General features: G+C 43.7%; 1 protein-coding gene across 4 annotated transcripts in view; it reads right to left on the bottom strand.

The window, feature by feature from the left end:
- The window catches only part of Flnb (filamin B), a 153,455-nt gene that overhangs the window by 31,159 nt on the left and 94,313 nt on the right, over positions 1-27,983 (bottom strand). For 2 of the 4 annotated variants that reach the window (XM_036199349.1, XM_036199346.1), the window contains exons 18-30: positions 27,754-27,923; positions 22,182-22,299; positions 19,199-19,461; positions 17,666-18,263; positions 16,718-16,891; positions 15,056-15,218; positions 14,100-14,260; positions 9,747-9,914; positions 7,617-7,740; positions 7,067-7,223; positions 5,927-6,116; positions 3,927-4,174; positions 669-740 (exon numbers count right to left, since the gene is read on the bottom strand). In XM_036199349.1, coding sequence (XP_036055242.1) covers positions 669-740; positions 3,927-4,174; positions 5,927-6,116; positions 7,067-7,223; positions 7,617-7,740; positions 9,747-9,914; positions 14,100-14,260; positions 15,056-15,218; positions 16,718-16,891; positions 17,666-18,263; positions 19,199-19,461; positions 22,182-22,299; positions 27,754-27,923 — 2,606 coding nt within the window. The remainder of the gene's footprint in view (positions 1-668; positions 741-3,926; positions 4,175-5,926; positions 6,117-7,066; positions 7,224-7,616; positions 7,741-9,746; positions 9,915-14,099; positions 14,261-15,055; positions 15,219-16,717; positions 16,892-17,665; positions 18,264-19,198; positions 19,462-22,181; positions 22,300-27,753; positions 27,924-27,983) is intronic. The other 2 variants (XM_036199347.1, XM_036199348.1) reach the window with 2 other exon arrangements.

The following is a 27,983-nucleotide window of genomic DNA, read 5'->3' on the forward strand; positions in this document are numbered from 1 at the left end:
ACAGCAGTGTGGACTCATGGAGTTACAGGGGGCAGAACCACTGGGAATTCTACAAGGCAACAAGGCCTAAATTTGGGGGTATGGCCACCAGTGTTTTTATGGGCTTTGTCTGAGTGGGCTGGGATTGAGTTGGAAGGATTGGAGAAGTCCCACTGATTAATCACTTGTTAGAAACTGCTTGCTTGTAGAATTCCCAGAATCGCCCACAGGAAAATGGAAAAGGGAGAGAGCAATGTCTGTGTCCCAAGAGGCTCCACCTGGAAAGGTTTAGTTGCTTGTGGTCTGGAAAAAGGAGGTGTGTTTTAAGTGGCACAAAGTGGTAGCAGGTGACTTTGCCCCTAGACAGAAACCAGATGCACAAGTAGTAGCTTGGAGTCAGTAGGAGCTCTGCCAACAGCCATCCATCTTGTTATTTAAACATGGGGAAAAACTGCACCCAGCATGATCACAGACATGATGGCTGGCGATTTGTGGGGAGCAAGTGGTGACAAGGAGGTGGATCTTATAGAGAAAGTGGGATTGTGATGATGGGATGATCAATGGGGACACACCAACGGCCAGGACCCCAGAGGACTTAAGCGATTCCCACAAGCAGGCAGCAGCTTTTCTAAAATGAAGGTGGAGTAAACCCAGAAATGCAAAAAGGAAAAATGAAAACCGAAGTGTACCCAGGGCCTGAATCCAGGGGGACGTGCATTTACCGGTGCCTCCTCCATGGCTGTGACTTCCCCTTCGGTGGCCTAGTCAGTGGCAAATGGAGATTAATTGGGAACCACACCAGAGGGATATTGTTACCCAAGATCCTACAGTTTGAACTCAATCCCCTCTCCCAGCAGGGGTCTGTTATTATGGAGTGATAACTTTTTTTTGAGACAGGGTCTCATATAGTCCAGGCTGGTTTTCAACTCTCCATATACCATACCTGGGGATGGCCTTGAACTGCTGATTCCCCACCTCCACCTCCCAAGTGCTGGGATTATAAGCATGTGCCACCGGTATGAACAATAAATTCTTTCTGTCCTTTTAGAAGGACAGCTGTCCTCTCTGCAATTGTCAAGGCACTTGTCCTTTGGACCCACAATTCATGGTTAAGTGAAGTGTACAAAAGCCCCAAGTGGTGTCATGAGAGATTAAATTAAGCTTTGTAGCTGTAGCTATTGCCAAACTGGCCAGGGGAATGGTGAGTGCAGTCTGACAAATTAATATGGAAGGGTATCCATGTCAGCTTGAGGGAAGCGTCAAAGCCACACGTTATGATCCCTTGCATGAACTCAAGCGTCCATTGTGTGAGCAGAGAAAACCGACAGCAGTCATGTGTTTTTCTTTTACTTGATGTCTTGTTTTGCTTTACCTGTGTCTGTGTGTATATGTGTGCTCACTTGAGCACACCAGTGCATTGTGTAGAAGCCAGAGCTCCACACATCAGTGTCTCCTATTGCTTTTCATCTTATCTAGTTTTAGATCTATTTATTTGATGTATATGAGTGTTTTGTCTACATATATGTATGTGTGCTTGGTGCCTACAGAGGTAAGGAAAAGGTTATAGATGGTTCTGAGTTCTGAGAACCAAATTCAGGTCCTACACAAGAGCAGCAAGTGCTCTTAACAACTGAGCCATTCCTGTAGCCCCTACAGCTAGTTTTGAGATTAGGCACTGGACTTTCACTAAACTTCAAGCTCACTGACTGGCTAGACTAGCTGCTTATCAAGCACCCAGGATTTTCCTGTTCTGTTTCCTGATTATGGGCATGTACTGCCATGCCCCAATTTTTATGAGTGCTAGGAATCTGATCTCAGGCCATGCTTGCACAACACTTACTTTACACAATGAACCATTTCCCTAACCTGAGAAATATCTTTAATCATTAATGTGGTGCTTTTTTTTCTTTACTTTCATTCTTCTTTCTTTCGATGTGGAGGGTAAATAAAAAAAAAGATATTTATTTTACGTGCATTGGTGTTTTGCCTGCATGTATGTCTGTGTGAGGGTGTTAGATCTCCTATGTGAGGGTGTCAGATCTCCTAGGACTGGAGTTACAGAAAATTGGGAGCTGCCACGTGGGTGCTTAGAATTGAAACTAGGTCCTTAGGAAGAGCAGCCAAGCTCTCAACCACTGAGCCATCTCTCTAGCCCTAATAACTAACATTTTAAAGTTTTAGTGTATTCATGTTTTAAAATGGTCAGCTTCATGTTCCTGATCTAACTGACCCAACAGGGAAAGGTCCCTCATCACTATCCTCAGCCATAACAAGAAACAAAGAAGCTGTGAACTGTGCCATCTGCAGAAAGGACTTTACTGACACCCCACTTTGCCTTTAGGGCCAGTTCTGATGGAGGCCAACTCAAAACCATGTCACCAACAGAAAGGCCTTTCAAGGCTACAGACATAGCCTCATAATTTAGAACTCAGTGTGACAAGCAAGCTTGTCCATAAACTTGTACGTCACATAGACGTGACACACTTAACTGACCAAATCTGTAGTCTCCCTAAGGCTTTCAATACAGTGTCAGGTGTCCATGCTCTTCCGGCCCTGAGCCTAGAAAGGGAGGAAGAGAATCTACCCAGTGAAGGGGTGCAGTAAGTGGCCACTAGATAGCCTCAAGTTGTGAGCACTTAGGGCTTAAGGGATGTTCATTTCTAATGAGTTTGGAAACCTCTACTTCAGGCCTCTGACCCACTTGCTAATGTGGTCTCCAAATTTTTCTCTTGATTTTCTTTCTCACTTAGACCCCAACATCTGGGGTCTCTCATCTCCTGCCTGTTACAGCAGCATCATGACTTCTGCCCAGGGGATGCTGCTTTTCCACTCCACGCAATTCTAACTAACAAGATCATATCTATCGTGGAATAAACACAATGTCTTAAAAGTACACCTGGGACACTTTTCTAAATAATACTGACATTCTCATTGCAATGTTTTCTCCCCCAGAGAAGAAAAACACTCCCAAATGGACAGTGTCCAAAGTTGACAAGTGTTTACATATTTGAGATATGAAAGAGCTTCCAGACCTCTGGCAGGATGTTTATAGCTAAACAAACATGGAGGGAAAAGAGAAAAGCTACAACAGATTATAGATGGGAACAGAGTCCCTGGGCTACTGTTTGAATTAAATACACTCTTTGAACCCTTCTCCATTGCTGTACAACATGAAGTAATTAGAAATCACTTCACAGGCAGTGGTTGGAGTCAGGTGACTGGCAGCCTAGGACCTGTGGTTGGGTGGCTGTTCTTCTGCATCAAAAGATACAATGAGGGAGCCTACATGGCACCTGGTATCTGTCTAGACTGGGCAATCCTCATTTTAACAAGGCAAATAGAGCTTGCTTCTGAGGCTTATGTGGTAATTCTTCTATAGTTCTACCATGCTCTTGGTGGGAGAACCTTAATAATCTGAGATGACCTAAAAGGCACCTAAAACTGAAAGCCTTTAAGTTTTCAGTTATTTGTTAACTTGAATGTTGGAACAATGGACCCCTTCTATTCCCAATCTTCCTTGCTTTAAAAGAGAAGACACATTCCCCTTCTGAATCTCACCCAAACACAACTGGAGGTACTGTGCATCCTGAGATCTCAGAGGCAAGTTAAGTGTGAGGACAAGAGAACATGAGGACCTTTCTCTACTGTGGAGATGGGGGAGGAGGCACATGCATTTTCTTTACTGTTCTTTTTTTTTTTTTTTTTTTTTGAGTTAGCTTAGACGAGGACATTGCCTAACTCCTTTGGCAGGATAGATGCCTCTGTGACTGAAGATATTTCCCCTAATATCGGTATTTCTAGATATTATACCCAGGGTCAAGGCTGTGATGAAAGATGGCCTAGTAAGGGTTCAACAAATGATGGCTGTTACAGTATCTACTAGTAAAAGCTGGCTGAGGAGGAGGAACTCTGCTTATAGCTGGCTCAGGAGAAGGAACCTTGCTTACCATGACTGTGAAGGGGCTATTGGGAATATCAACGCCACCAAAGCGCACATAGATCACATAGGTGCCTGGCTTGGCAGCAGTGTAGAAAATGTCATAGGTCCCATCTTCATTTTCTATGACATCAGCCTCAGCCTCAGTGCCATCTGGGGTCAGAATTGTGCAGGTCACTTTCCCCTTCCCAGCAGTCTTGGCATCCACTACAAAGCCCACTTCTTCACCAGTTTTCACAATGGGGGCAATTCCAGGACCTGTAGAAAGGTCAGAAGAAAATCAAATCATTGGCTGTGAATACTTGCCTCAGACCAGGTCATATGACTTCATACTATGTTGTGCTGTCTATATCTGTGAAGGGGGCATCCCAAAGAGCACTGGGAAGGGCACTGCTCAAAGAAATATCTGATCAAGCATCTCCCTGGCTTTGCAACCTCTCCCCAAACAACAGATAGCCATTTAGCCCGTCTTTCTGTCTCTGATTTGCAAAAAGTGTAACAAAGTGCAAAAGAAAAACACACTGGTTAAAATGTGCACAATGTAGAAGGGCAATGGGAAGTGCTAAGAAAGCTGTTCACACAGTGGGAAGTAGAAGAGTGGGGGAAGGCCCCAACAGAACAAGAGGTGAGACCAACAAGCACCACCAGGCCAAGAAAAATATCCCTGCCTGAGCTAGGGGAGGAAACAGGTCTGCAAAGCCAGAGGAGGTTCCCATCTCTCACTAAACATGCCCTGAGCCAGTTGCTAGGGATTGATGCATAGACCAGAGTGGTGGTCTGGCCAGTGTTTCTCAGTTTTTGCCTTGTGTAAGACAAAAAGGGCCAAAGTGAGCAATATGAGCTCAGAGAACAGACCATACCAGGATAGACCTACATTTAGTTTCTTTTTATTATGAGGAGTAAATGATTTACTTGAGTCAATAATTCGTGTATTTTTTGTTCTTTTCTCCAGAAGTCGATTGATACTATATGTGTGTACATGTGTGTTTGCATGTGCAAGCACACTGGCAGGTGTGTATGTGAGTGGGAATGTGCATGGAGATCAGAGGACAATTTGTGAGACAATTCTTCCCTTTCAATATCTGGGTTCTGGGAACTGAACTTAGTTGTCAGGCTGATTGGAAAGCACCCTTACTCACTGAGCCATCTCACCAGCCCAGGTTTCATGTTTTAAAATCTGCTAAAGCAAGCAGCACTGAGCTGTAGGAGTTGCTCTCAGAAACAGAATGGCATGAAACAAGGTGTGCTGATGTATGCATAGAATCCCAGCTCTTGGGAGGCAGATGTGGGAGGATTAGCATTTGGCAACATCCTCATCTATATATCAAGTCTGAGTAAGGCAAGCCAGGATACATGAGACCCTGGTTGTTGGTTTTTTGTTTGTTTAATGGATAAGACCATATTGGACTGGTATGATGGCTCAGAAGGTAAAAGTACCTACAGCCCTGTGATATAAGCCTGGCCACCTGAGTTTAATGCTTAGAGTGCCCCCTCCATATAGTCGAGCAGGCACATCTAAGAAGCTGAAGCAAGGGAGAGTAAAATATTCATGAATTCTTGAGAAAATCCCAAATTCTTGAGAAAATTCCAAATCCTTTCACATGTTCCTTCTCTATTGCTGATCTAAGTAAGATGCTCTTGAATGAATCCTGAACAAATGAGCCCACCACTTACAGAGGCAAAAATATGCTGGTTCTCATGGCAGTTTCTGTAAGAGACATCAACTAGTGCCCTCACTTCAAAAGTGTGTAAGAGCTCCCCTGCCCTGGCATCGTGCTCAGCATCTTTCCCACCTGCCCTTACTTCATCTTTGTGACAACCTGTGATGTCATCTCTAACACCTGGAAATGCTTCTGGAATCTAAAAGTTCTCACCTCAAAAGATCTTCATTCTGTCTATGCATGACTGGTGCTCAGAGAGCCTAAGCAACTTTCCTGATCACATAGCTGTTAAGTGGCACAAGGAAGGCTAGAACACACACTCCTAACCCTGATGCTCCCATGCACTCACCTGTGGCCAGACACTTGCTGGCATCGCCTGTTTGCGTGACCCGAATACGGTAAGGAGAAAGTGGAATGTTGTCTCCACCATAGGTGACCCCAATCATATAGCGTCCAGTCTTATCAGGGATATAGGTTACAGCATATGTGCCATCTTTACTGTCATGGACAGTGGCTCTTTGAGGCTTCCCCTCTTGGTCCTGTAAATCACAAAGCAATGCTATTTGGGATGCTGCTACCAACACATGTAGAAACTAATCATAGCAAACCATGCTCTTTAATTAGCACTTCTACAGGTGGGAGCAGATAGAAGCTTAATGTGATCTTGTTCTGTTGTATTTGGGTAGGGAAAGGAAAGGGTTACAGATCGTACCATGATGGTCTGTCAAATAGTATTTCAGCATCACATAAAGTATAGAGACATTATGGCAAAAGCTTGGTTCATAGTCTGTCTTTCCTTTCCGTTCCTTTTCCAATATCAACAGAACATTCCTCCTTAGCTAGATGCACTACTGAATAATACAAGCTCCATGTGTTATCAGCTTTGCCACCATACAACCATATGACTGTGAGATGGGAGGAGGGTCTTCTCATAAGATCATCTATCTATGAGAGCCATTTTCCTTGTTTCAGTTTTCCTTTCCTTCTGGTTCACCTTCTAAACCTAATGACCAGAGAACTGGCAGGCCCATGGTCCATGAGGAGACATTAGGGACAGAGCTACACACTAAGTCAGAGATGTAGCTTCCTTGGTGAGGCATAGAACACCTAGGTGGTTTAACTCTGGTTTTGTTCCCAGGAAAGGACAATTCTTTGTTAGAGGCTCTGTGGTATGTAGAATTTTAACCCTAACCAACCCAACAGGCAATTAAAAACATTTAAAATTCACATAAGAATAAATGTAGTAACAAAGAACAGAGAATGAGTGGTGCCACACCAGCTATCACCTTAGATGCTCACTCAGATGAGCACCTTGTTTTCCAGCAGAGATACTGACTGTAAAAAATCCCCAAAACATGTGTACTGGGGCAGAAATTAGTCATTAAACTCCTATTTTTAATCCCTTTCCAGGATATTAAGTCTTACTAATAAGGTTCAGCTCCACTCCCCATAATAAACTCCATCATAAACAGCTAACAACCACAGTTACCGTGATCTGGACAGCAAGCAGGCCTTCACCAGCATCTCTGGCATCAATTGCAAACTCCACAGGTAGGCTGGCAGGCACCCCATAGGAACTGAGGCCAGGTCCAGAGGCAGTCACCTTGCTGGCATCATATGTGGGAAGGACTTTGACCTTAAAGGGACTTGATAAACACAGAAGCCCTGGTCAGTAAGGATACATACATGTCAGCCCTGCCCTACTTGATCTCTCTTCTACAAAGGGCTAGGGCTGAAAGGAAGATTTCTGTAAGATATGAGAGCAGGTTTAATGAAAGGACCAGAAGACCATCATACAACAGTCCATTCTCACTTCCCTTTGAACTGAAGATAGATGAATGGATAGACTCCGGAACAGGAACTAGTGCCTGCTGGATGGTAACACACTGCATGGAATATACAGGTTCTATACCATTTGCTAAATGAGAAGTGAGTGAATGGCTGGGGGGAAGGCTGGCACTAGAGCAGTGGTTACCAGTCCTGTGGGTGGACAGATCTGAGGGTAGATTGTACCCATGCCTGAAGGCTGAGATGCTCACCTTCGAGGGATCTCTTCATCAGCATATTTGACAGAAACAATGTAGGGCCCCTCCTGAGATGGGGTGTAGGTCACTATGTGTGTGCCATCACCATTATCCACCACATTCACTGGCTCCATGAGGCCTGAGGACAGAAATGAGAGGTCTGACTAACAACCTGGCCTCCCCTTCACTGCACCCCAGCTGCATTTAAAACAAGATCACAGCCATCCCTAAGACCTATTGGTTTCCACTGAAGAGTAACATAAAGGCAAGCAGGCCATAATCATAGGATCCATAAGTCACAGTAGCAGAACTGGCACCAAGAGACACCTCTAGCTTTTTGTGGATTAAAGTATACTCAGCTTGCCATACTGCCCTACATACAGTACAATTAAGACCATGCAAGCTTGTTGCTGGAGATTTGCATTGCAGACTTGCTACATATTCTTTCAAGCTGTTTAGGCATGCTTGGGTGTGGTAATTTTATTCTATAGCCGGAGAAAGTGCCAAAGTGTCTAGCCTCAACAGTAAAAAGTAACCAATGGGCTGGCCAATCAAGACTTGTCACCTCCTTTCAGCAAAGAACACAATGGCACCAACATGCCAGAGCACAAAGTTACAGAGTAGGTAGGGGTGCCAGTCTCAAAGAACAAGAGGGCCATCAATAGGATGCTACAAGTGATGGTTAGAGTATATTAAAGCCTAATTAAGGCATGCACTACATTGATTAGATTCTAGACCCCCAGCCCAGAACATGAGGTCGAGAAGGCAGGGGCAGGGGAGGTTAATCAAAGCAGGGCATGCTCATTAAGCAGAGCAGGTGAAGTAAGGACAAATCAGTTTTAGAGGCGGGGCCAGCTAGAGGCACCCAGGTTACATAATTGAAAGCAGCTGCTAATGGGAAAGCACAATCCTCAAACCTGTCTCTATAAAGGCGACCTTTGGGTCAGCTTTAAAGAGTTCTAAAATGGTGTTCAAGAGGCTGTGCTATGACTGGGAAGCCACTGCATCAGCCAAAATTACAAGGCTGTTACTTGAGAAGTCCTCCATATTCTCCAGGCTGCTATGTAAATAAAGCCTCCCACCCCCTCAGCTCAGAAACTTCACTAAAGGAGAATCCACCCCATGACCTCATTCTCCCAGACCACTTCTGCCCTGAGCTTCAAAGAGCAGAACTTCCTGATGAATTAACTCCACTAAGGAGGTTTCCTTTCAAAGGAAGAAACCTCAGCTCACCTCACCGCTTCTGGAAGCCACAAACACATTACAGGGGAAGTGGGAACCAGAAGAGAAATCTAGGTTACTTTAGAAATCAGGCATACTAATTTATATGGGGGGAAAAAAAAGCATGTCTTAAATACTGGAAGAAATATGACAACAGGCTTCAGTTGTCCCCAGATGGCCCACTAGTCACTGAAATCTTAATTACAGATTTTCAGCAGTGTGGGCCAAATGCCAACAAGACCTATTCCCTAAGAGACCCTTCAGGGAGTTGAGAAAATGACAAAAGGATATCCCTGACCAAGATTCTGGTATATTCCATAGCAACACTGAGCACCTCAGAGGGATGAATCATCTCCAACCCTACCTCCTTCCCACACCCAGACTCTATCCTTAGGCACCCCATCCATGTTGAACAGGTAATGGTGCAGCCAGGTGAACAGTGCATGTTAAAGCCCATAAAACACTTCCTTCAACAAGCTACTTGGGAAAGTGAAGTTATTATGCACATGTCTGAAGTTCCAGTACTCAGGAAGCAGAGGTAGGAGGATCGCAAAGTTCAAAGCCAGTCTGAGTTACTTAGTTAGACCACAATCTTGGAAAACCAAAGCCTGGGATGTATCTCATTGAAAGGACACTTGTGTGGCATGGGTAAGGCCCATGGTTTTGTCTTTAGCACATGAAATGAAGAAGTTAAATTATGAAAAGAAACTTAAGACTACATTATTAACAGGAGAAGTGGACTTAAGGAATGATAATATACTAACATTTTAAAAGCAGATTCTTTTGCTGGCTAGCTAAAATGTAGAGCAATAAATTGTGAGAATTTAACTATAAATTCATGAGCAATCTCATAAGAAAGCACCTCCTCTGGGTCATAGTTGTCTCTACCCATAGTTGTGGGTGAAAGGCAGGGTGCAAACTCACCTCTTGGGCCCAGGACCCTCACTTCCAGTGGAGCTAGGCCAGCCTTGCTACTGTCCACTGTGAAGGACTGAAGGATTCGAGCTCGGACACCAGAGCCCAGACCAGGGCCAGCAACTTTGACCTTGCTGGGATCCACAACATCTTTTGCAGGAACTCTGAAGGGGCTGCCTGGAAGAGTTACAGGATTCTGAGCATGAAGCAATCAAAATACCACCCTGCGAAGACCCAGAACCATACTATTGCTCTACCTGCACACCGATTGCATGAGCCTCAAGTCAGTTCAGCCTGCCTTACTGTGGGTGCAGTTAGCACATGTAGACAAAGGACCTGGGGCCTCAGAGAACTTTCCAGGAAGCCAAAGTAGGGCAATGAGAGCACATTCTTCCAACATCCTATGTGGCATCAGTTGGGAGGTATACAAGGCAGAACATGTAGGAGACAATGAATTTGGTCTGCAGGAGACCAGAAAAAGCTTTCCAATAAAACCAGTACTATGATGTAAGAGGGAGCAGCTATCACTTGGGGAAGAATTCCCAGGAAGGCAAACAAGATACTATGAGGTCACTGGATATTTTGGCTCTCAGGAGTTATCTTGACTAAGTGGCCTGACACTAAGACAAGCAACACCTTACACTAAGTGCCCCACACTTGGGGGAGTTCTGGAGTTCAGGGGAAACTGATATTCTGCTCTGGGAGGAGACAGCCTGAAGCATAGGAGTGAAGAGTAAAGCAGAGGCATAGAGGAGGAGAATGGAGGCAAGCAGCTTAGTGGTAGGAATACATAAAGAAAAGCAGAAAAGAGCAGGAAGGCCTTATAACCCACATCCAACCTCTCTCTTCTACATAAGCCAGCACCTTCCGAGCATACATGGTTGCTTGGTTCCATGCTCCTCTGGTAAAAAGCCTTTATTTCTCTAAGGTTAAGCTGTAGTACGCGGCACAAATGACTCCTGAGAAAACCTCAGGAACTCTCACTTTTTAATGATGTCCATTGTAAAAGAATGGTAAAACATGATGAATGCAGGGAAATAAAAATTTATAAGTGAAGTATTAAAAAGAAACAAGGGCAGAACCAGTATTGCCAATGGTACTTATCACACAGCAGGAGTACCAGTGTCCCCAACAGCCTCAGGCTGCCAAGTCCATTGCCAAAGAGCTTCAAGTATCATTTGCCACATGCAGGACACATGTCCTGCATGTTTCAAAAGATATGGCAATTGCCAGATACCTTCTGTGGAAATAAATGCCTCTGCTGTGTATCTCAGAGAGCTTCCACTTTACAGAATCAGGGGTTATAAATACACTTCCACGAAGAACTGAACACCCCCCACCCCCACCCCCTGCCACAAAGGTGAGCATCACCTTCCATGCTGGGGTTTAAACAAAAGAGTGATGTATTTGGAGTGATAACTGGGAACTCCAGTGTTAACAAGCAACAAAAGACTATCTCTGAGGCCAATTAGTAAGTCAGAACCTCCGCTGGAAAATTATCTGAACTCAGCTTGAGAGTAGTGTTGAAACAGTATGCAGTGGTCTCACATGTTCAGATACATTATCTTTGCCAATATCCTATTCTCTGTTCTAGGTAAACATCACCAATTGACCACAACCTTTTTAAGAATCCTAATTAATCAAGTGGTCTAGGCAGCTTCCACCAACACACCACAGCTAGTTCACCACAAGAAACCAGTAAGTTATTATAGGTAAGATGAGAGATTCTATTTAAAATAATACCACCACCTCGCATGTAGGAGGCAGGAAGATTCCAAGTCTGAGAGTCTGTCTCAAAACAAAAAAATAAAAATCTACCAGAGGTTTGTTATCAGGCCAGAAAAAAACTAAACCCATATTTAATCATCCAAATCTCCAAGAAAGCAAACAAGATGCTGGTAGGTCACTGGGTATTTTAGGTTTCAAGAGTTATCTTGCTAGGTAGTCTGACACTAAGATGAGCAATGTCTTACACTAAGTGCCCCTGTCTGGGACAGTTTTGGAGTTTAGGAGAAACTGATTTGCCTCTGGGAGGACACAGAGCCTGAAGCAGAAAGCGCCGCCATCTCCCCTGATGGGAGAGGCCCAGATTCTCAGTGCTCATGGGCCCAAACTCTTACTCCCTCTGCAGGGGAATCCCAAATCTCATGACATCCAGCACTTTCCCAAAGCCAAGGCAGCACTACTGCCCTATAGCAGAAGCACAAAGAAGCCAGCAGAATCACTTGCCTGGTGGAAGACACTGTCACTTCACTTGGAGACCCCCTTTTACTTATTCTCAGTGCTCAACTCTGTCACAAACACTGTCCTGTGACAAGGCATCAAAAGGGATCTTACAACCCACTCTGTCCCTTCTCCCCATTCAACCTGCTTCTGATCAGCACAGTTTACCTGCATAAACACTAGACAGTGGTTGCCCCAGGAGTGGGAGCTTTGTCTCATTTCTAGCTGAAATTCTCTAGATTAAGAACTAAAAGTAAAAAAAAAGAAAGAATGCAGGCAGGCAGGCAGGCAAGAAAGAAGGAAGGAAAGGAAGAAAGGAAGAGAGAAAGAGAGAAAGAGAGAAAAGAAAGAAAGAAAGAGAGAAAGAGAAAGAAAGAAAGAAAGAAAGAAAGAAAGAAAGAAAGGGAAACCAAAACACGTTTTCTAGACAGGGTTTCTCTGTGTAACAGCCCTGGCTGTCCTGGAATTTGCTCTGTAGATCAGGCTGGCCTTGAATTCACAGAGCTCTGCCTGCCTCTGCCTCCTGAGTGCTGGGATTAAAGGCGTGCACCACTACCGTCTGGCTACAGTCTTTATTGATCTGAGTAGCAGGCATGGGTTTGAGGAGAAACTAGTTATCTTGAACTACTAAAGTTTATATAGACATATCAGTAGAATAATCAATCACACAGTGCATGTGTGGAGGGTTAGAAAACAACTTTATGTGGGTTCTGGGGATTAAACCTGTGTCATCAGGCTTGTGTGGCAGGAGTGTTTATCTGCAGAGTCATCTAACTGATTCAATGCCTTCTGATCAATGTGACAGAAAGGGAGGACTGTATATATATGTGTGTTCATATATGGCAATGGAAAAGAGATATAATCAGGAAAGCATAGGCCAGTGGACAGCTGAAACTCCTAAGGCCAGCAGCTTATGGGCCTCTCAACCCTTTTGACACACTAGCATCCCACTGGGGAGGAAACCCATATGTGCCTGGAAGGTCCTTGCAGTTCCAGAATTCCTGGGCTCCTGGGGAGGGTTTCTGCCCTTTTTTCATCCCCCTGGTGACAAGACACATCCTGGCTCAGTAACAGCCCTGGAGTTTTCCAACTTGCATCCCAACACAGTTCTCTTAGGCATGTATGTACACATGGGATGAGGTTTTAAATTATTCTGTTATGTAATCAGAACTAGAACTTGCTGGAGATGCATTTCCATAAAACAAAAATGGGTCCTTCATATCTTTTTGGTTTCAGTTTTGACTACAGTGGTTATTAATCAGGGTGATTTTGTCTACAAAGAAAAAGAACAATTTCCAGACATCTCTGGTTGTCACAGATGAGGGTTACTTGCTACAGGTATGCATCTAGTAGGTAGAGGCCAGAGATCCTGACATTACAATGCACAGAAAGCTCTTCATAACCAATTTCTACACAGAATGCCAGCACAGTCAGAGATGAGAAACCCTATTTTATACTTAAAGGCATAGAATATCATTAAATAGCAAACAAATTAATAAATACACAGTCAGAGATGAGAAACCCTATTTTATACTTAAGGGCATAGAATATCATTAAATAGCAAACAAATGAATAAATAAGAATTTGTATTAGTATGTCTTTGTCAGCTGCCAGGATTAACAGTGCAAAGAAAAGATAAGACACATGAAGAAAGTGAGTAAAAGCCAAGCCCCAAAGTTTTGGGGGCTGAAGGAATATGGCTCAGTGATTAAGAGCATTTATTGCTCTTACAGAGAACCTAGGTACCCATATCGGGTGGCTCACAACCTCTTGTAACTCCAGTTCCAGGGGATTGAAAATCCTCTGGCTTCTACGGACACTTTTGTACATGTGGCACAGATAAGCTTCTGCAATCATACACATACAATAATAATAACTTTAAAAATAGAGACTCTGCATTTTGTAAATCAGAAACCAAGTCACATGAACCACTATTTCTAGTGGAAGGTCCAAGCCAATGCTTTCTACTATGTTACTGGGTTCCACTGGGGGTTGTGGTGTTCTTGGTGCTGTGGTCATTGGGAAGATTCTCTTTCAAATTTTTCCAAAATCTTTCTACTAAAGAGAGATGAGCAAAACCAAATCTGTTGCCATCTGATATCATTTATTCTTTGAAGCACTGCCCAAAGGATGGCTTACCAGGGATGTGAACCCCTCCATATGTGATGTTAACATCGTAATCCCCCGGAGCAAAAGGAACGTAGTCAGCGCTGCAGCTGCCATCCTTGTTGTCTCTGCAGTTTATCTTCGACTCCGATGGCCCCTCGACAGTTATGCCGAGCCCACCAATGCCTGCCCCCCTGGAAAGAGTATGTGTGTGGGAGAGATAAATGTGAATAGTCCATGCCAGAATTCACTTAAAAAACAAAAACAAAAACAAAAAACTTTATAAACTATCCTATTTAGTTAACTTGACTCAACTAATGTGGCAATACCTCTCAGGCAGAGAGTTTCTCAGAAGTTTCACATAGAGTCTATATATAGACAGTCTTGACCCTCCTTTCCTTATCCTTCAACTGTATTTCCTATCTATTGCATAATGTACAATAACAAATATAACGCAGGTATGCACTTTAGGGTTCTGAACCTGTGTTTTATCACTAATCTATAATCATATCTCTTTGGAGTTAATGTAATAGGAATGTCTTGAATATTTCATGTTCATATAGGGCTGGCTATATACTTCTGCATCTTAAGGAACTGTCCAGTTCTAGTGTGTTTAGCATCTTGATGACTATTATTATTTCTGGTATACTTTTAGGTATATCTGGTCATTAAATCTTGACATAAGAAAATGTTTAATATATCTTTAAAAATGCCATCTTCTCAGAAGTTGAAAGACCATACACCTAAGTAAGGCATGACTTCAATTTTTTTTCTCCCCTGAGACAGAATCTCATTCTGTACCTCAGACTAGCCTCAAACTTAGAGCAATTCTCTCTTGTCTCAAACTTACAAACCTTTCCTTCCTTCCTTCCTTCCTTCCTTCCTTCCTTCCTTCCTTCCTTCCTTCCTTCCTTCCTTCCTTCTTTTTTTGTTTCCTTACTTGGTTAACTACATAGGGATCAAGACTCTGATCCCAGAGCACTGCCTACCTGGTTACCACTGTGAAGACGTTAGATTTGTTGGTAAAGGCTTCTTTCAATCCAGGACCTTGGGCATGGACCCGGGATGGCTGGCAGCCTTCAGTTACAGCCACTTTGAAGGGACTGTTTGGGATCTGCAAATCATCATATGTCACCTCTACTACATGGAAACCTGTACAAACACAAACAACAACAAACGGTACTTATATCCATTGTCACTACTTCAGACTTTTTTCTAATACATATAAATAACACACTAACTACTACTTGGAAAGAGTGGATTATGAACATAGCAACGTAGGGCTGGAGACCATTGGCTCAGTGATTAAGAGCATGTATTGCTCCTGCTGTGGATCTAAGTTAAGTTCCCAGTGCCTATATTAGCTGGCTCACAATCAGCTACAACTCCAGCTCCAGGGACTCTCTTTTGCCATCCATGGGCAAGCGCCCGCGCGCACGCACACACACACACACACACACACACACACATACACACACACACACACACACACACACTCTTAAAAAAAAGAAAATGGTAATGTCAGTATAATCTTATTTTTGAAAGATAAAGCTGTCTATGCTTTTTTTGTTTATGAATCACATACTCTGCCCCAAGAGAACTAAATTTGTATTTCAGTCAGTCATCCTAGAAAGACTATCCTGATTTGGGAAAACACTATCCAGGCATTAAAAGACCACAGGAAACTCAGGAAATAGAAAAGCCAGGTATCTACAAATACCTGAAGATATCTATATAGAATATTTATGGAATCATATATCCAAGAAAGGGGATAGATGGTGCTTTCCTTTTCTCTTTATGATTTCCTGATTTCTCAACATTTTAATAATCACCACTACTATTCAAAAAGAAAAATTGCAAAAAAATTTAAACAAATCATTCGTTATTAATAGGCTATAGCATCACGCCACAATCTGCTCAAGTGAAGCTGGGGCTTAGCAACATATAACATAAGGCCAGTGTTTTAGTTAGGGTTTCTATTGCTGGGAAGAGACACCATGACCATGGCAACTCTTTTTTTTTTTAAGATTTATTTATTTATTACACCTACAGTGTTCTGTCTACATGCCAGAAGAGGGCACCAGATCTCATTATAGATGGTTGTGAGCCACCATGTGGTTGCTGGGGATTGAACTCTGGACCTCTAAGCCACCTCTCCAGCCTGGCAACTCTTATAAAGGAAAACATTTAATTATGGTGGCTCACCACAATTCAGAGGTTTAGTCCATTATCATCATGGCAGGAAGCAAGGCAGCATGCAGGTAGACATGGTGCTAAAGAAGGAGCTGAGAGTTCTTACATCTTGACTCACAGGCGACAGGAAGTGTTTTGAGACACTGGGTGTGGCTTAAGCATATGAGTCCTCAAAGCCTGCTCTACAGTGATACACTTCCTCCAATAAGGCCACACCTCCTAACAGTGCCACCCCCTTCGGGGGCCATTTTCTTTCAAACTACCACAGCTAGCAAAGCAGGCACTGATTGGCCAGTGGCCTGCTGGGGAAGGGATTTTTTACATTTCTGAGTAATGTGCATTATTCTCTGTTGAGGCAGGCTAAATAAATGAGTCAAGTACAGGAGCACATGGTAGACAAATGGCCAACACAGCTCTGAATAAACATTAGTCACAGCCACAGAGAGAGAAAGACTCACCTTTCTCAAATGGTGTATACTCTACTTGGTAGGTCCCATCAGCATTATCCTTGACAAAGCACTCAGTGGAGGCCCCTGAGGGGTTGGCAATGTGAGCTTTGATGTGGTCACCTCCAACCTGGGTCAGGGACCTAGAGTCAACTGTGAAGTCTGTTGTGGCCTCCCGAAACACATCTGTTGAACAACCACATAGATAAGAACATTGCCCAGCAGTGGTGGTGTATGAGAGGCAGAGGCAGGCAGATCTCTGAGTCTGAGGACAGCCTGGTCTACAGAGCTAGCTCCAAGACGGCAAGAGTTACACAGAGAAACCCTGTCTTGAAAAACAAAATCAAAAGAAAAATGTCACCTTGGGCCCAAGCAGAACTGTCGCCCCCCCCCCCCCCAAGACTCTACATTTTGGAATACATTAAGTATAGTTCTGGTGTCCTAAGAGTGGTTTCACTGGTTGTGAAAGTTGACAACAAAACTGCTCCCAGGACGAGGATTAGGCCTGGTGCAGTGGTGCATGCCTGGAATTTTAGCCAATTAAGAGCATGAAACAAGAGAGTTGTGAGTTCAAGACCAGCCTAGGCTACATAATGAGACTCTGTCTCAAAACAAAATAAAGATAGAGACCAGGACAAGGGTAAGGACAGACTAGCTCTGCACTCTGTGTATTATTAACACATTTAACAACATTTAATTCTAAGTTCCAATGACATGACAAAAATATTAACAAAGATTTCTAGCTTTTCCACAAAAACTGGAAATCAGCTGAGAATGCTAGCCCCATCCACCAGGAAGAAACAAAAATGGAGGGTTTTTGTGGAGTGCAACCTCTGGAAACAATGTGATCCCCATTTTCCTTTACTTCTCCCTCCCCTCAACCAGTCAAACATATGAGGCAGAGGCTACAGGTGAGAGCCTGACCCTTAGCAGGTAGTTGAGTTTGTTTTGGAGACTCACCTTTTCCTTCTATTCCTGGTCCAAAGGCTTTGATCCCACTAGTGTCTATGGCGGGCTCTACCTTGACCCGGGTGGGAAAATGTGGTACAAGCTCACCACCATACTTCATGGTCAGTGTGTACATGCCAGCTGTCAGAGGCACATAGGTCACTGCGTAGGTACCATCTTTGTTGTTCTGAATAGAAACTTCAGCTTTTGTCCCCGAGTCTGAGATAGCTTCAAGGCCCAGAGTCCCAGGCCCTGCTTCTGAACAGTCAACACTAAGGAGTCCAGCTTCACCTGCTTTCCCATGTTCAAGACCTGGTCCTGATGCCACAACCTTAGAGGGGTCAAATGGCATTTCAATGTCAGCTTTGAAGGGAGACCCAGGAATGTGGACTTCTTCAAAGAGAATGTTGACAAAATATTCTCCAGGTTTTGTAGGGAGGTAAGAGACAGAGCAGGTCCCATCACCATTGTCAGAGCATTCAATTTTGGCCTCACATGGACCTTCCACAGTTAGACCCAAACCTCCAGTTCCAGCTCCTTTGGTGTCAATGGTGAACTCAGCAGGCTTGCCTACAAGACCTCCTTCAAGGCCAGGACCATGGGCCTTCACCTATTTGAACAAAGAATAAAAGTTAAATCCTTATCTATAGCTGCTATCACTACCCAGTCAGCCATGCTTCTAATACTTGTGACCACAAATCACATAAAAGCACACATCAGTAAAATATCCCACATCCCTGGGGCTGGTGGTCATGCACATGTACACATTAATACATAAGTCAGTCAGGGTCTAAGAACACAATGCAACTGTTCAAAAGAACAGGTGGGAGAGAAATAACCCTTAGTACAGGACCAGGTGGTGAGGTGGTAGGCCTGCCCTGATGCTTCATTCTTTGCCCTGCTCTTCTGAACCACAGGGCTCGATGTGAGACCCTAACATCCTAACACACACACACATACACACACACACACACACACACACACACACACACACACACACACACGTGCACACGCACGCACGTGAGTTTGCTTGGTCTGGGGCCTGAAGAAGGTAACTCATAGCAGTTTGGGCTGTTACAAATCCATCAATAAATCTTATATAATAAAACTGTGATTTAGAAGAGATAACTTTATAGAATTCATGCCACTCAGACCACAGAAAATATCCCCAAATCATCTGAATTGAGGAAACTAGGACTAAGGATAATATACTTTTATGTTGGCTAGAATAGCTTCTGTAGGATAAACTCCATCTGCATAGTGGATACTGGGCTGAGGCCTCCACAATCTTGCCTATCCCTATGGGCTGACTAATACCATTATTATGCTAACCAATAAATGACTCTCACCAAAGTTTTGCAAACAGAACAAATATGAGCAGGAGTTGGTTCAACTGTTGAGGGAACCAGGCACACTGAATTGTAGAATTATAGAACATCTGTTAGCCATTGAGAACTCACATTCATCACAGAAAGACTTTCCTGTATCTTTCTCAGGTAGGACTCCAAATCATATTTGGCAGCAACAAGGCAACCCCAAACTGACCTTGGTGGGATCTGGTGGTAGTGAGGCCTCCACAGTATAGGGGCTCCCAGGCACTGGGTGTCCGTCATAGGTGACGTCTACAGCGAAGAGCCCCTCTTCCCGAGGGATAAATTTGGCTCTGCTGCTCTCCCTGCCAGCCACTGGTGCGACCAGGCATGGCACAACCTTCCGAGAAGGGCTCAGGATTGTTACATCCAGCTTCCCCTGGCCTCCTGCTCCCTTGGTGTCAATGGCAAATTCCTGATCCTTTCCAACCTCAACTCCTGTGGAAAGGGAGACAAGGTGAAGCATGCCCATTGGATGTGAGGTTTTACCTCAGTTGCTGCAGTTAATAATGGCTGATGCAAGGACAAGAAGTGAGATGGACAGAGCAACACTGAAGCCCCAACAACTGGCACAAACACAACACAATGAGTCATTAACACTGACAGACAACAACAGCTCTTTACTAAACACAATTTCTATGCCAGTCACAACTGTACACTGTCTCCTCAATTTACATACTAACTCTATGAGCTGTTAATTAAGAACAAGTGGCCTTTACAGATGGGAAAACTGAGGCTCTGAGAGGTTAAGTAACTTATCCAGGGCAACATATCTAGCAGATCACAAAGCTGGGATTCAAACAAACTTATCTAACCCCACATTCTTCTTTGACAGATTATAATTACAGTACAATTCAGCACTGTCTGCTTCTTCACTTCCTGAAGGGAACAATCTCACACGGAAACACCCTTGATAAGTCAATATTTTATTATACTAACCCCTGACAGAAAATCTAACCCTATTACCATCCCCACCCACAAGAAGGCAGAAGTCATATAGCTGGTAAGTTCTGAGAATTGACTCTGATATCTTTAAAAGGTCTTTAGGCCATATAGGAAGATCTTGCATATTAAAAAGGGTAAGGAAAGAGAGATGACTCAGTGGTTAGGAGCACAGCTCTTACAGAAACTGGAGTTTAGTTCCCAGCACCCTCATAAGGCAGTCCACAGCTGCCTGGAATCCCAGCTCCAGGAGATGGACAACCTCTTCCAGACTCCACAGGCACTTGCACTCCAGTGCACATACCTCCTCCCACATAATCAATTTTAAAATAATAAAAACAAATCTTAAAACAGTCTTTGCAAGGCAAGGCTTCAGGAACCCCAGGTGTTATTTTGACAGAAACAAGGAAAGGGTTTCAGCCAAAACAAAAGTACCGGGAACATAGGACCCTGCCATAACCAGGCAAATCTTGACTCTGGGGACATGGAGGAGCCTGCCCAGGCTAGCACAGCTGCCCACAAACTCTGTCCCTAATGGGCACCATGTTTTTCCTGTTCTGCAGTCAAAACTTGATGTCCCAAGTAAAGAAGAACTAAGGGGACACATGAAGTATCTGGGTAGTGGCTGTCACATGCTCACAGCCTTTTGTCTCCAGCCACAAAAGCCAGCACAGACCACACTTAGCAGCTTCCAGAATGTGAGTTAACCTTGTACACAAGTGCATGCAGGACACAACCAATGAAGGTTCTCACGGAAGGCTAGCCGAGACCCTTGGGACTATCAGAGGGGGATAGCCTGGGGTTACACACCCCAGGTATGCAGACTTGTCCCACTGACTTAGTAGCCTTGAAATCAGGGGAGCACACAATACTGAGGGGCATCCAGTTTAGGACTCTCTAAGCAATTAATACTAATGAAGAAGACTGAATTGCATTATGATTTCCAAAATGTATCACTGAACTCAAAAGGTAGCACAGGCCAAAGACTATAGGCAGGGCAGGATAAATTTGATGTAAAATAAATACTTCCAAGTATTTTCTCTGGATACATCTATATCTGTAGATGCAGGAGGGTGTGGAAGTAATACGCAAGACCTTATTTAAAATCCAAAGATGTTCTAAAATGCATCAGTTAACTCTCAGAATGCTGGTTAATTGTAGCAAGCAGAATTAGGCATATCCAACCTTCAATTCACAGGTTACAGGCAGCCACATTCTGCCTGGGATAGACACCAATGCAGCCCAAGAGAAAATCATTACCTCATTTAAAACATTAAGAGATTAAAAACAGCAATAATAACAAAAACTCCTCAAATGTATGGTTCTTGAAAGTGAACTCTGTAGATGATATAACATCATTTTGCAATGTCAAAAGATTTGCAATGTAAGACCATCCTGCTTGAAAAAAAAGGGGCTGATATATTCCTTGAATGTTAATTATTTTAAGAGGATGTGTGGAAGCTAAGTGAGCATAAGTAAGCATAAGTACTCATACTGTACTATTATTCTCTTTATGTATGAAGTTTTCAATAATAATAATAATAATAATAATAATAATAATAAAACCATTAACAGGCTGGAAATATAGCTCAATGGCAGAGTGCTTGCCTAGCACGCACAAATCCCTGCCTGGGCTCTACACCTTCAGTACCACAAAAACAAAAAACAACTTTTAAATTTTAACATAAATAAAATGATGTTACAATGTATTTATAACAATATGAAAAGAGGTAAGATACATAGCAAGCTACAGGATAAGGACAGAGGGGAAGGTTATGGTTTCTAAGTGCCAAGGAGCCGATTTCTACATTTGACCTTAATGTAAATCAGATGCTCAAGACGGCTGGTATAGTGTGACTCTCAGCCAAAAGCATCATTCTTGTTTCTCTCCTAATGAAAACTTACTGCGGTAACATCAGCAGTTATAGAGAGCTGATTACAGCTTCTACATTATTACCTCATTTAATTTGTACAATACTTCCACGAGTCTAAGTGTCCCCAAATACTTCATTCCCGCTGTCTAAATGTGAAAGCCCGGTAAAAGCATAAGGTCACAGAACTGGTTCCCGTCACAGCTCGGCTCTCATTCAAACCTAAGTATGTCCGTTGCGACGTCTCCTCAAGACAGATTTCATTTCTCTGGAAGTTATTTTGAAGGAAGTTTAATAAGAGCAGTCACAGTTTCAGGTCATCAGTGATCTTATTATGAAACTTACTGTTTTCTAGTCCATTGATTTTTATCTTGCTCAGATCCAGTGGAGCAGCAACGCCCACGGTGAAAGGACTTTTAGGAATGGGATCACCACCGTATGTCACTAAAACCTGCATGTTGCCCTGGAATGAGAGAAAAGGAGTATGCTTCTGGGTAGGAATGCACTACACTGCCCTCCAGAAACTTCATCAACCAAATTAAATCAATTTTCCCTTTGTCTCATATATTCAAGGATGGCTCTGAACTTGCTCTGCAGCAGAGAAACCTCTAACTTTTGATCCTCCAGGATTAGAGGTGTGTGCTATGACATCTAGTTAATGCAATGCTGGGGATCAAACCTATGGCTTCATGTATGCCAGGCAAGCATTCTATCAACTGAGCTATAGTCACACTTTGACTCTTTTGTTGTTGTTTTGTTGTTGTTTTTCGAGTCAGGGTTTCTCTGTGTAGCTTTGTGCCTTTCCTGGATCTCACTCTGGAGCCCAGGCTGCCCTTGAACTCACAGAGATCTGCCTGCCTCTGCCTCCTGAGTGCTGGGATTTAAAGTGTGCACCACCACCGCCCGGCTCACACTTTGACTGTTAGTGGCTTCCGAAAATATCTTCAACACTTCTCTAAGTTTTGGAACACATGGCAAGAGCGATGAAAAGAAATAAAAGCAGCTAGTAACAGACAGTGGGCCAGGGATTAATGCCAGGCCTGCACTATACTTCCATGTATTCAAACTCATAAAACAAGCCAGGTGGTGGCCGCGCACGCCTTTAACCCCAGCACTCGGGAGGCAGAGGCAGGCGGATCTCTGTGAGTTTGAGGCCAGCCTGGTCTACAAAATGAGTTTCAGGACAGCCAGAACTGTTACACAGAGAAACCCTGTCTCAAAAAACCAAAAAGAAAGAAAGAAAAATAAATCACAGACTAGTCCTAAGGAGTAGTTCTTATTGCCATCTTCCACTTTTCAAGACTCTCCTTGTTCAAAGGGGTAATGAAATGTGCCCCCATCACACACACTTAGTAAACTGCATGCTGGTAAATTACGTGCCACCAAACTTTTACTTTTTTGCTTTGCCACAGCACCTCGAACCATGACACAAGCCAACCCCAGCCATGTACAGCCATTGGGCCTCGAGCCTCTAAACCAACAGAACCAGTTCCTTCAATGTCTGGGCAATCTGTTTCAGGACACTGGGGCACACACAAGGGTATTCTTAGATCAGCACATAGACACTAATTACTAATTCTAGTGAAGGAAAGAAAAGCTGTGTGAAGGCATACTGTACTAGAAGATTGGCAGGTTCCCTTACTGAAGCCCTGGTGGCTGCAGAGGCACACATAACACAGCCATGCGGTTTTTGTTGTCTGTTCCCAGGTCCTGAGCCAACTCACTGCTGGCTTTCTTTCTCCACATTCAGCTGCATCCCCGCCCCAGCTCCACAAAGTCCATTGCAATCTCAGTAGACCCGTGTCCTCCTTGCCTCTATGCACAGGAATAACCAAGTATGCAGAAAAGAGAGAAGAGTCCCCAGATAATCCAGCAGGCTCTCTGGCACACAGAAAGCTGTCACCAATCAAGTGTTAAAAGGGTGTAGCTTTTGGCTTGATGTATATTTTCTCACATTCCTTTTGGAACTAAAGAATGGAAAGCGAGCCAAGGGGAGAAGGGATGGCCGCATCAATGAAGGGGATCACCAATTTTTCCAGGAGTTTTAATACTGTGCACAAAATCAACTGGCCTACCTTAAGGGTCTAACATTTCATGGTAAAATGTGCACAGGTCAAGTTCAACAGAGCTGGGAGCCAGCCAATGGAGAAGAAAGGTCTCCTCTAGTGCTTAAAGAAACACTGATTTGTTACTGCAGCCACTGCAATATTCCCAACACTGTCAGCTCTCCTGTGCCTCCATTTCCCACTAGCCTCTAACCCTTTGGGGGCTAGACCTCTGGCTAACTAGAGATCTTAGTAATAGAGCTCTCAGCTCCCCACTTGTTTTCTGGCTACTTCCCTGAAGAGCAAAAGAAAAGTCCCCTTCCCATTAAGCCCACCCAACTCATAACGGAAAGTATGCATCATTTCCACTCACAAACGTAACACAAAACTCAGATAGGAATGGACTCTGCCTTAAACAACCTTAAGGGGTGGGAGTGGGTGTGGGTAGCCTTGGAGACCTACACTCCCAATTTCTAAGCATTTTCAGTTTCTTCTTAGCTAAGCTAAGAACAAAGTGTACTTTTCCCACACAGGACTGTCTAAGGCAGTGACCACCTGGGTGTTGTACCAAGATGTAGCTGCTTGCAAAACAGTTTTCTGTTTCTCCCTACATGCTTCTGAGACCTGACTTTTATTCTGCAAAAACAAACAAACAAACAAACAAACAAAACAACAAAACAAACCAAAAAATCCCACAATAGCTAGACACTGACATGACAGCTCACAAGATGGACCAAAGGAGCCTTCTACAGGCTCCTCCTCTTCAGTCTCCTAAGAGACATCATCACCACTACCACTACTTAAACCTAGGGGCTTATGACACAGCATAGCAGGAAGTCTAGGTTGAGAAATCTAAGCCACTTGAGACTATGAGACTGCAGACAAACAATGTCTTTGGCAAGACCAGGGCTCTCTGTGAAATATAGCCCTTTTCTGACCTCTGGGAGAATCCTGAAGCCCCAATTATCATGCTCCCTCCTTGAAGGCAAAAAACCTGCTCTGACCACTATATCATAAGAGACACATCCAACCATTCACATCATTTGTCCACTGCAGTCAAGTACCTGTGAACTGTCATTCAGAGACTAACATGGAACAGAAGCCAGCAGTCAAGGCCTGGGTTCCTCAGACTTTAGCTCCTCAGAAGCATGGCCTACATTCTGAGGATGAAGTACAAAATCCAGTCCTGGATGTAACTATGCCTCTCCATGTATATTGACAGCTGCCTAGAGGTTTCAAAAATTCATCATAAGAAGGTATGCCTGTGGGCATTAGCTTCCAAAGCATGCCCCTTTCTCCATACAGGGGAAAGCTCTCTGAAGGGCCCAGGTCTCTTAACCTCACCCCACAGCATAGCCTACAGGTACATTTTCCTTCACCCACTCTGGTACACTTCTGGGGTGCTTTGGGCTCCTCCCAAGAATGAGACATAGGCTGTACATCTCAACTTTTCTGCCAGATTATAATGTTCCTAGGCCAACCTAGCTTGTAAATATAGGCACCCTGTCATTCACTCCCTCATTTAGGTCCTGCTCCATAGGGAACACTTAATAGTACCAGGTCTAGTCCTTGGGCCTGGGGATGGGAAGATACATGAAGGACCTTAGTGTGGTGGCTTGCATGAGAATAGTTTTCAAAGGTTCATGTATTTGAATGCTTGATCCCTAGTTGGTAGACTATTTAGGAAGGATTAGGAGGTATGGAATTGTTGGAGGAGGTTATGTCACTGGGGGTGGGCTTGGAAGTTCTAAAAGTCCATGCCAGGCCAGTCTCAACCTTCTCTATGCCTGCTGTCTGTGGATCAGAATGTAAGCTCTCAGCAGCTACTCCAGTGCCATGCCTGCCTGTCTGCCTGAGCCATGTTCCTAACCATGATGATCACAGATTAACACTCTGAAACTGTAAGCAAGCCCCCAATTAAATGACTTCTGTGAGTTGCCTAGGTGGTGGTGTCTTTTCACAACAATAAAACAATAACTAAGACACTTGGATAGCTCATAGTTCTAGAGGAGACACATCACCTATTTTCTTTGCCACAGGGAAACAGGATGATGGAACTATGAAGCTTGCTCTAAACAGCTTACAAGAAGGACTCCACAAAATGTCTAAAGCAGGAAACATTTAATATCAAGACTCCAACTGGTTCTTTAGACATATCACAGCCTTGAGAGGCCTCTTAGCATGCTAACAGCTCTCAAAGCTGGGGCTACTAAAGAACTAGATGAACTTGACCTCAGGAGCATTCTAAAGTACTTTCTTCCTACTCTAGCATCACTTGACAAAACTGGAATTGGGCTCCTGACATGTAGCTGGGTACACACAGGGCAAGGGATTCTACTTTGCTTTTAGTGGGTTCAAGTCAAACCCTGACTTTCATCCTGGTATTTGTAATTTAAAGCCTCATCCAAAAGACAAAAAATTTTGGTAGATGGATAGAAGATGAAGCTAAGTGATAAAATGTTCAGAAAAGCACCTGTGATCTTGTGATCATGACCATGACTTTTTGGTACTTCTTCCAAGGAGTGCAGAGAACTTGCAGCAATGATTTTGTCAAGCTCCCAGCCTAAAGTTCCACAAGTCCTTAGAACCATCTGTGAGAAAGAACTGCCTGCTAATAATAATCACTGAGTGTCCCAACCAGAAAAAGGGACATGCTACCTACAAACATGTTCACTTTACTATTAATAAGAAACCTTTCAGTGGGACTTCTTAAAAGTATGGGAAGAAGAAAATCTGGAGGTAAGAGACCACATTTCTATAATGTGGTACTCAGATCTTATCCCAGAGAATTCCTCCCATTGTTAGGGAAGTTCCAAAGAAAAGATATTATCTCTAAGGATATGTAATCCCAAAGCAAGAAGCCTAGCTATGCACACCACATTCTTTTTGTATCCCTGCTCTTCCCCACTTGACTCTTGCCAGCCCCATGCTGAGAGGGCCCAGGTAGAGAAATGCTTGAGCAGTGTTTCTGAAGACTGTAAAATCTTGTCCTGTAAATGACTTGTTCACAAAGGGGCTCCCTCCCTCCCAGAATGAAGGCATCTCAGAAACTTAGAATGACTGTTTATAATACCTGCTATCCAGACTCTGGAGGTGTGAACATGAAGCAAAACACAATTCTAAACACATGTAATGGGTTCAGAATTCCAGTTTTGCAAAATAAGGAGTGTGGGATGGATGGAGGAGATGCCTGCATGATACCATGAATGCAATGTATACTTCTCAAGTATACACTTCAGTATAGTAGCATACACTTTTGCTATGAAAAGAATGAATTTAAAAATTAGACAGACATAAACTTGTATGGAAGGGTTGTTTTAAGACCCTTATTGCATAAAATAACAAATAAATCTGCCTAGACAGCAAGATTCCTCAGAATTCCTGCATTTTGTAATAGGGAGCAATTTGCTGCCCTAAACAGCGGGATTTGGGCCTTAGGGATTAAAACTGAATGGGCTCATTGAGAAAAGATCCCTCTAAAACACCTCATTAAAAAGGCAAACTATGTGGAACAGCCCACAAGGAAAACTGCAGGTAAGGGAGCTTTTTCTATAATTAATAAGATTGGGAGTCAGTGTAATAGGGTGGGGGTGGGGTTGACTGTGTTAGAAGGTAGATCTGGTAGGTTCTACGTACAAGAACTCAGTGTTTCTCTGATAAAACCCCAAACTGAGGTAGAGATATGGGGCTGACTTCGTACTTCTCTGGGAAGTCCATAGCACCCTCAGGCTTTCTTTCCTCCAGGGCTCCCAGTGAACATGAGAGCACACACTGCTGCATCTCCACATGCACTGATCATTTGCATGCTGTCCACAGCACAGCACTGAGGGAAGGGCCTGGCCAGAAAAGCAAGAGACAAGAAGGACCCTTACCTGCTGGGTTGGGGTATATTTAACAGTATGTGAGTAGTCATAATTATCGATGATATCCAAGTCCTTCACTGCATCAGTAGGAAGGAGGCTGCTGAACTGCACATTGAGTGGGGCTTTTCCAGCCCCCTTGGTATAAACAGTGAAGTGGGTTGGCTTCCCATTTTCCACACCTGGAAAGACACACAAAATGAGAAGATAGGGTTGGCTGGAGAGGTTTCACTTTTAGAACC

This window comes from Onychomys torridus, chromosome 9 (assembly GCF_903995425.1).
Source record: "Onychomys torridus chromosome 9, mOncTor1.1, whole genome shotgun sequence".
In the NCBI taxonomy this organism is placed as follows: Eukaryota; Metazoa; Chordata; class Mammalia; order Rodentia; family Cricetidae; genus Onychomys; species Onychomys torridus.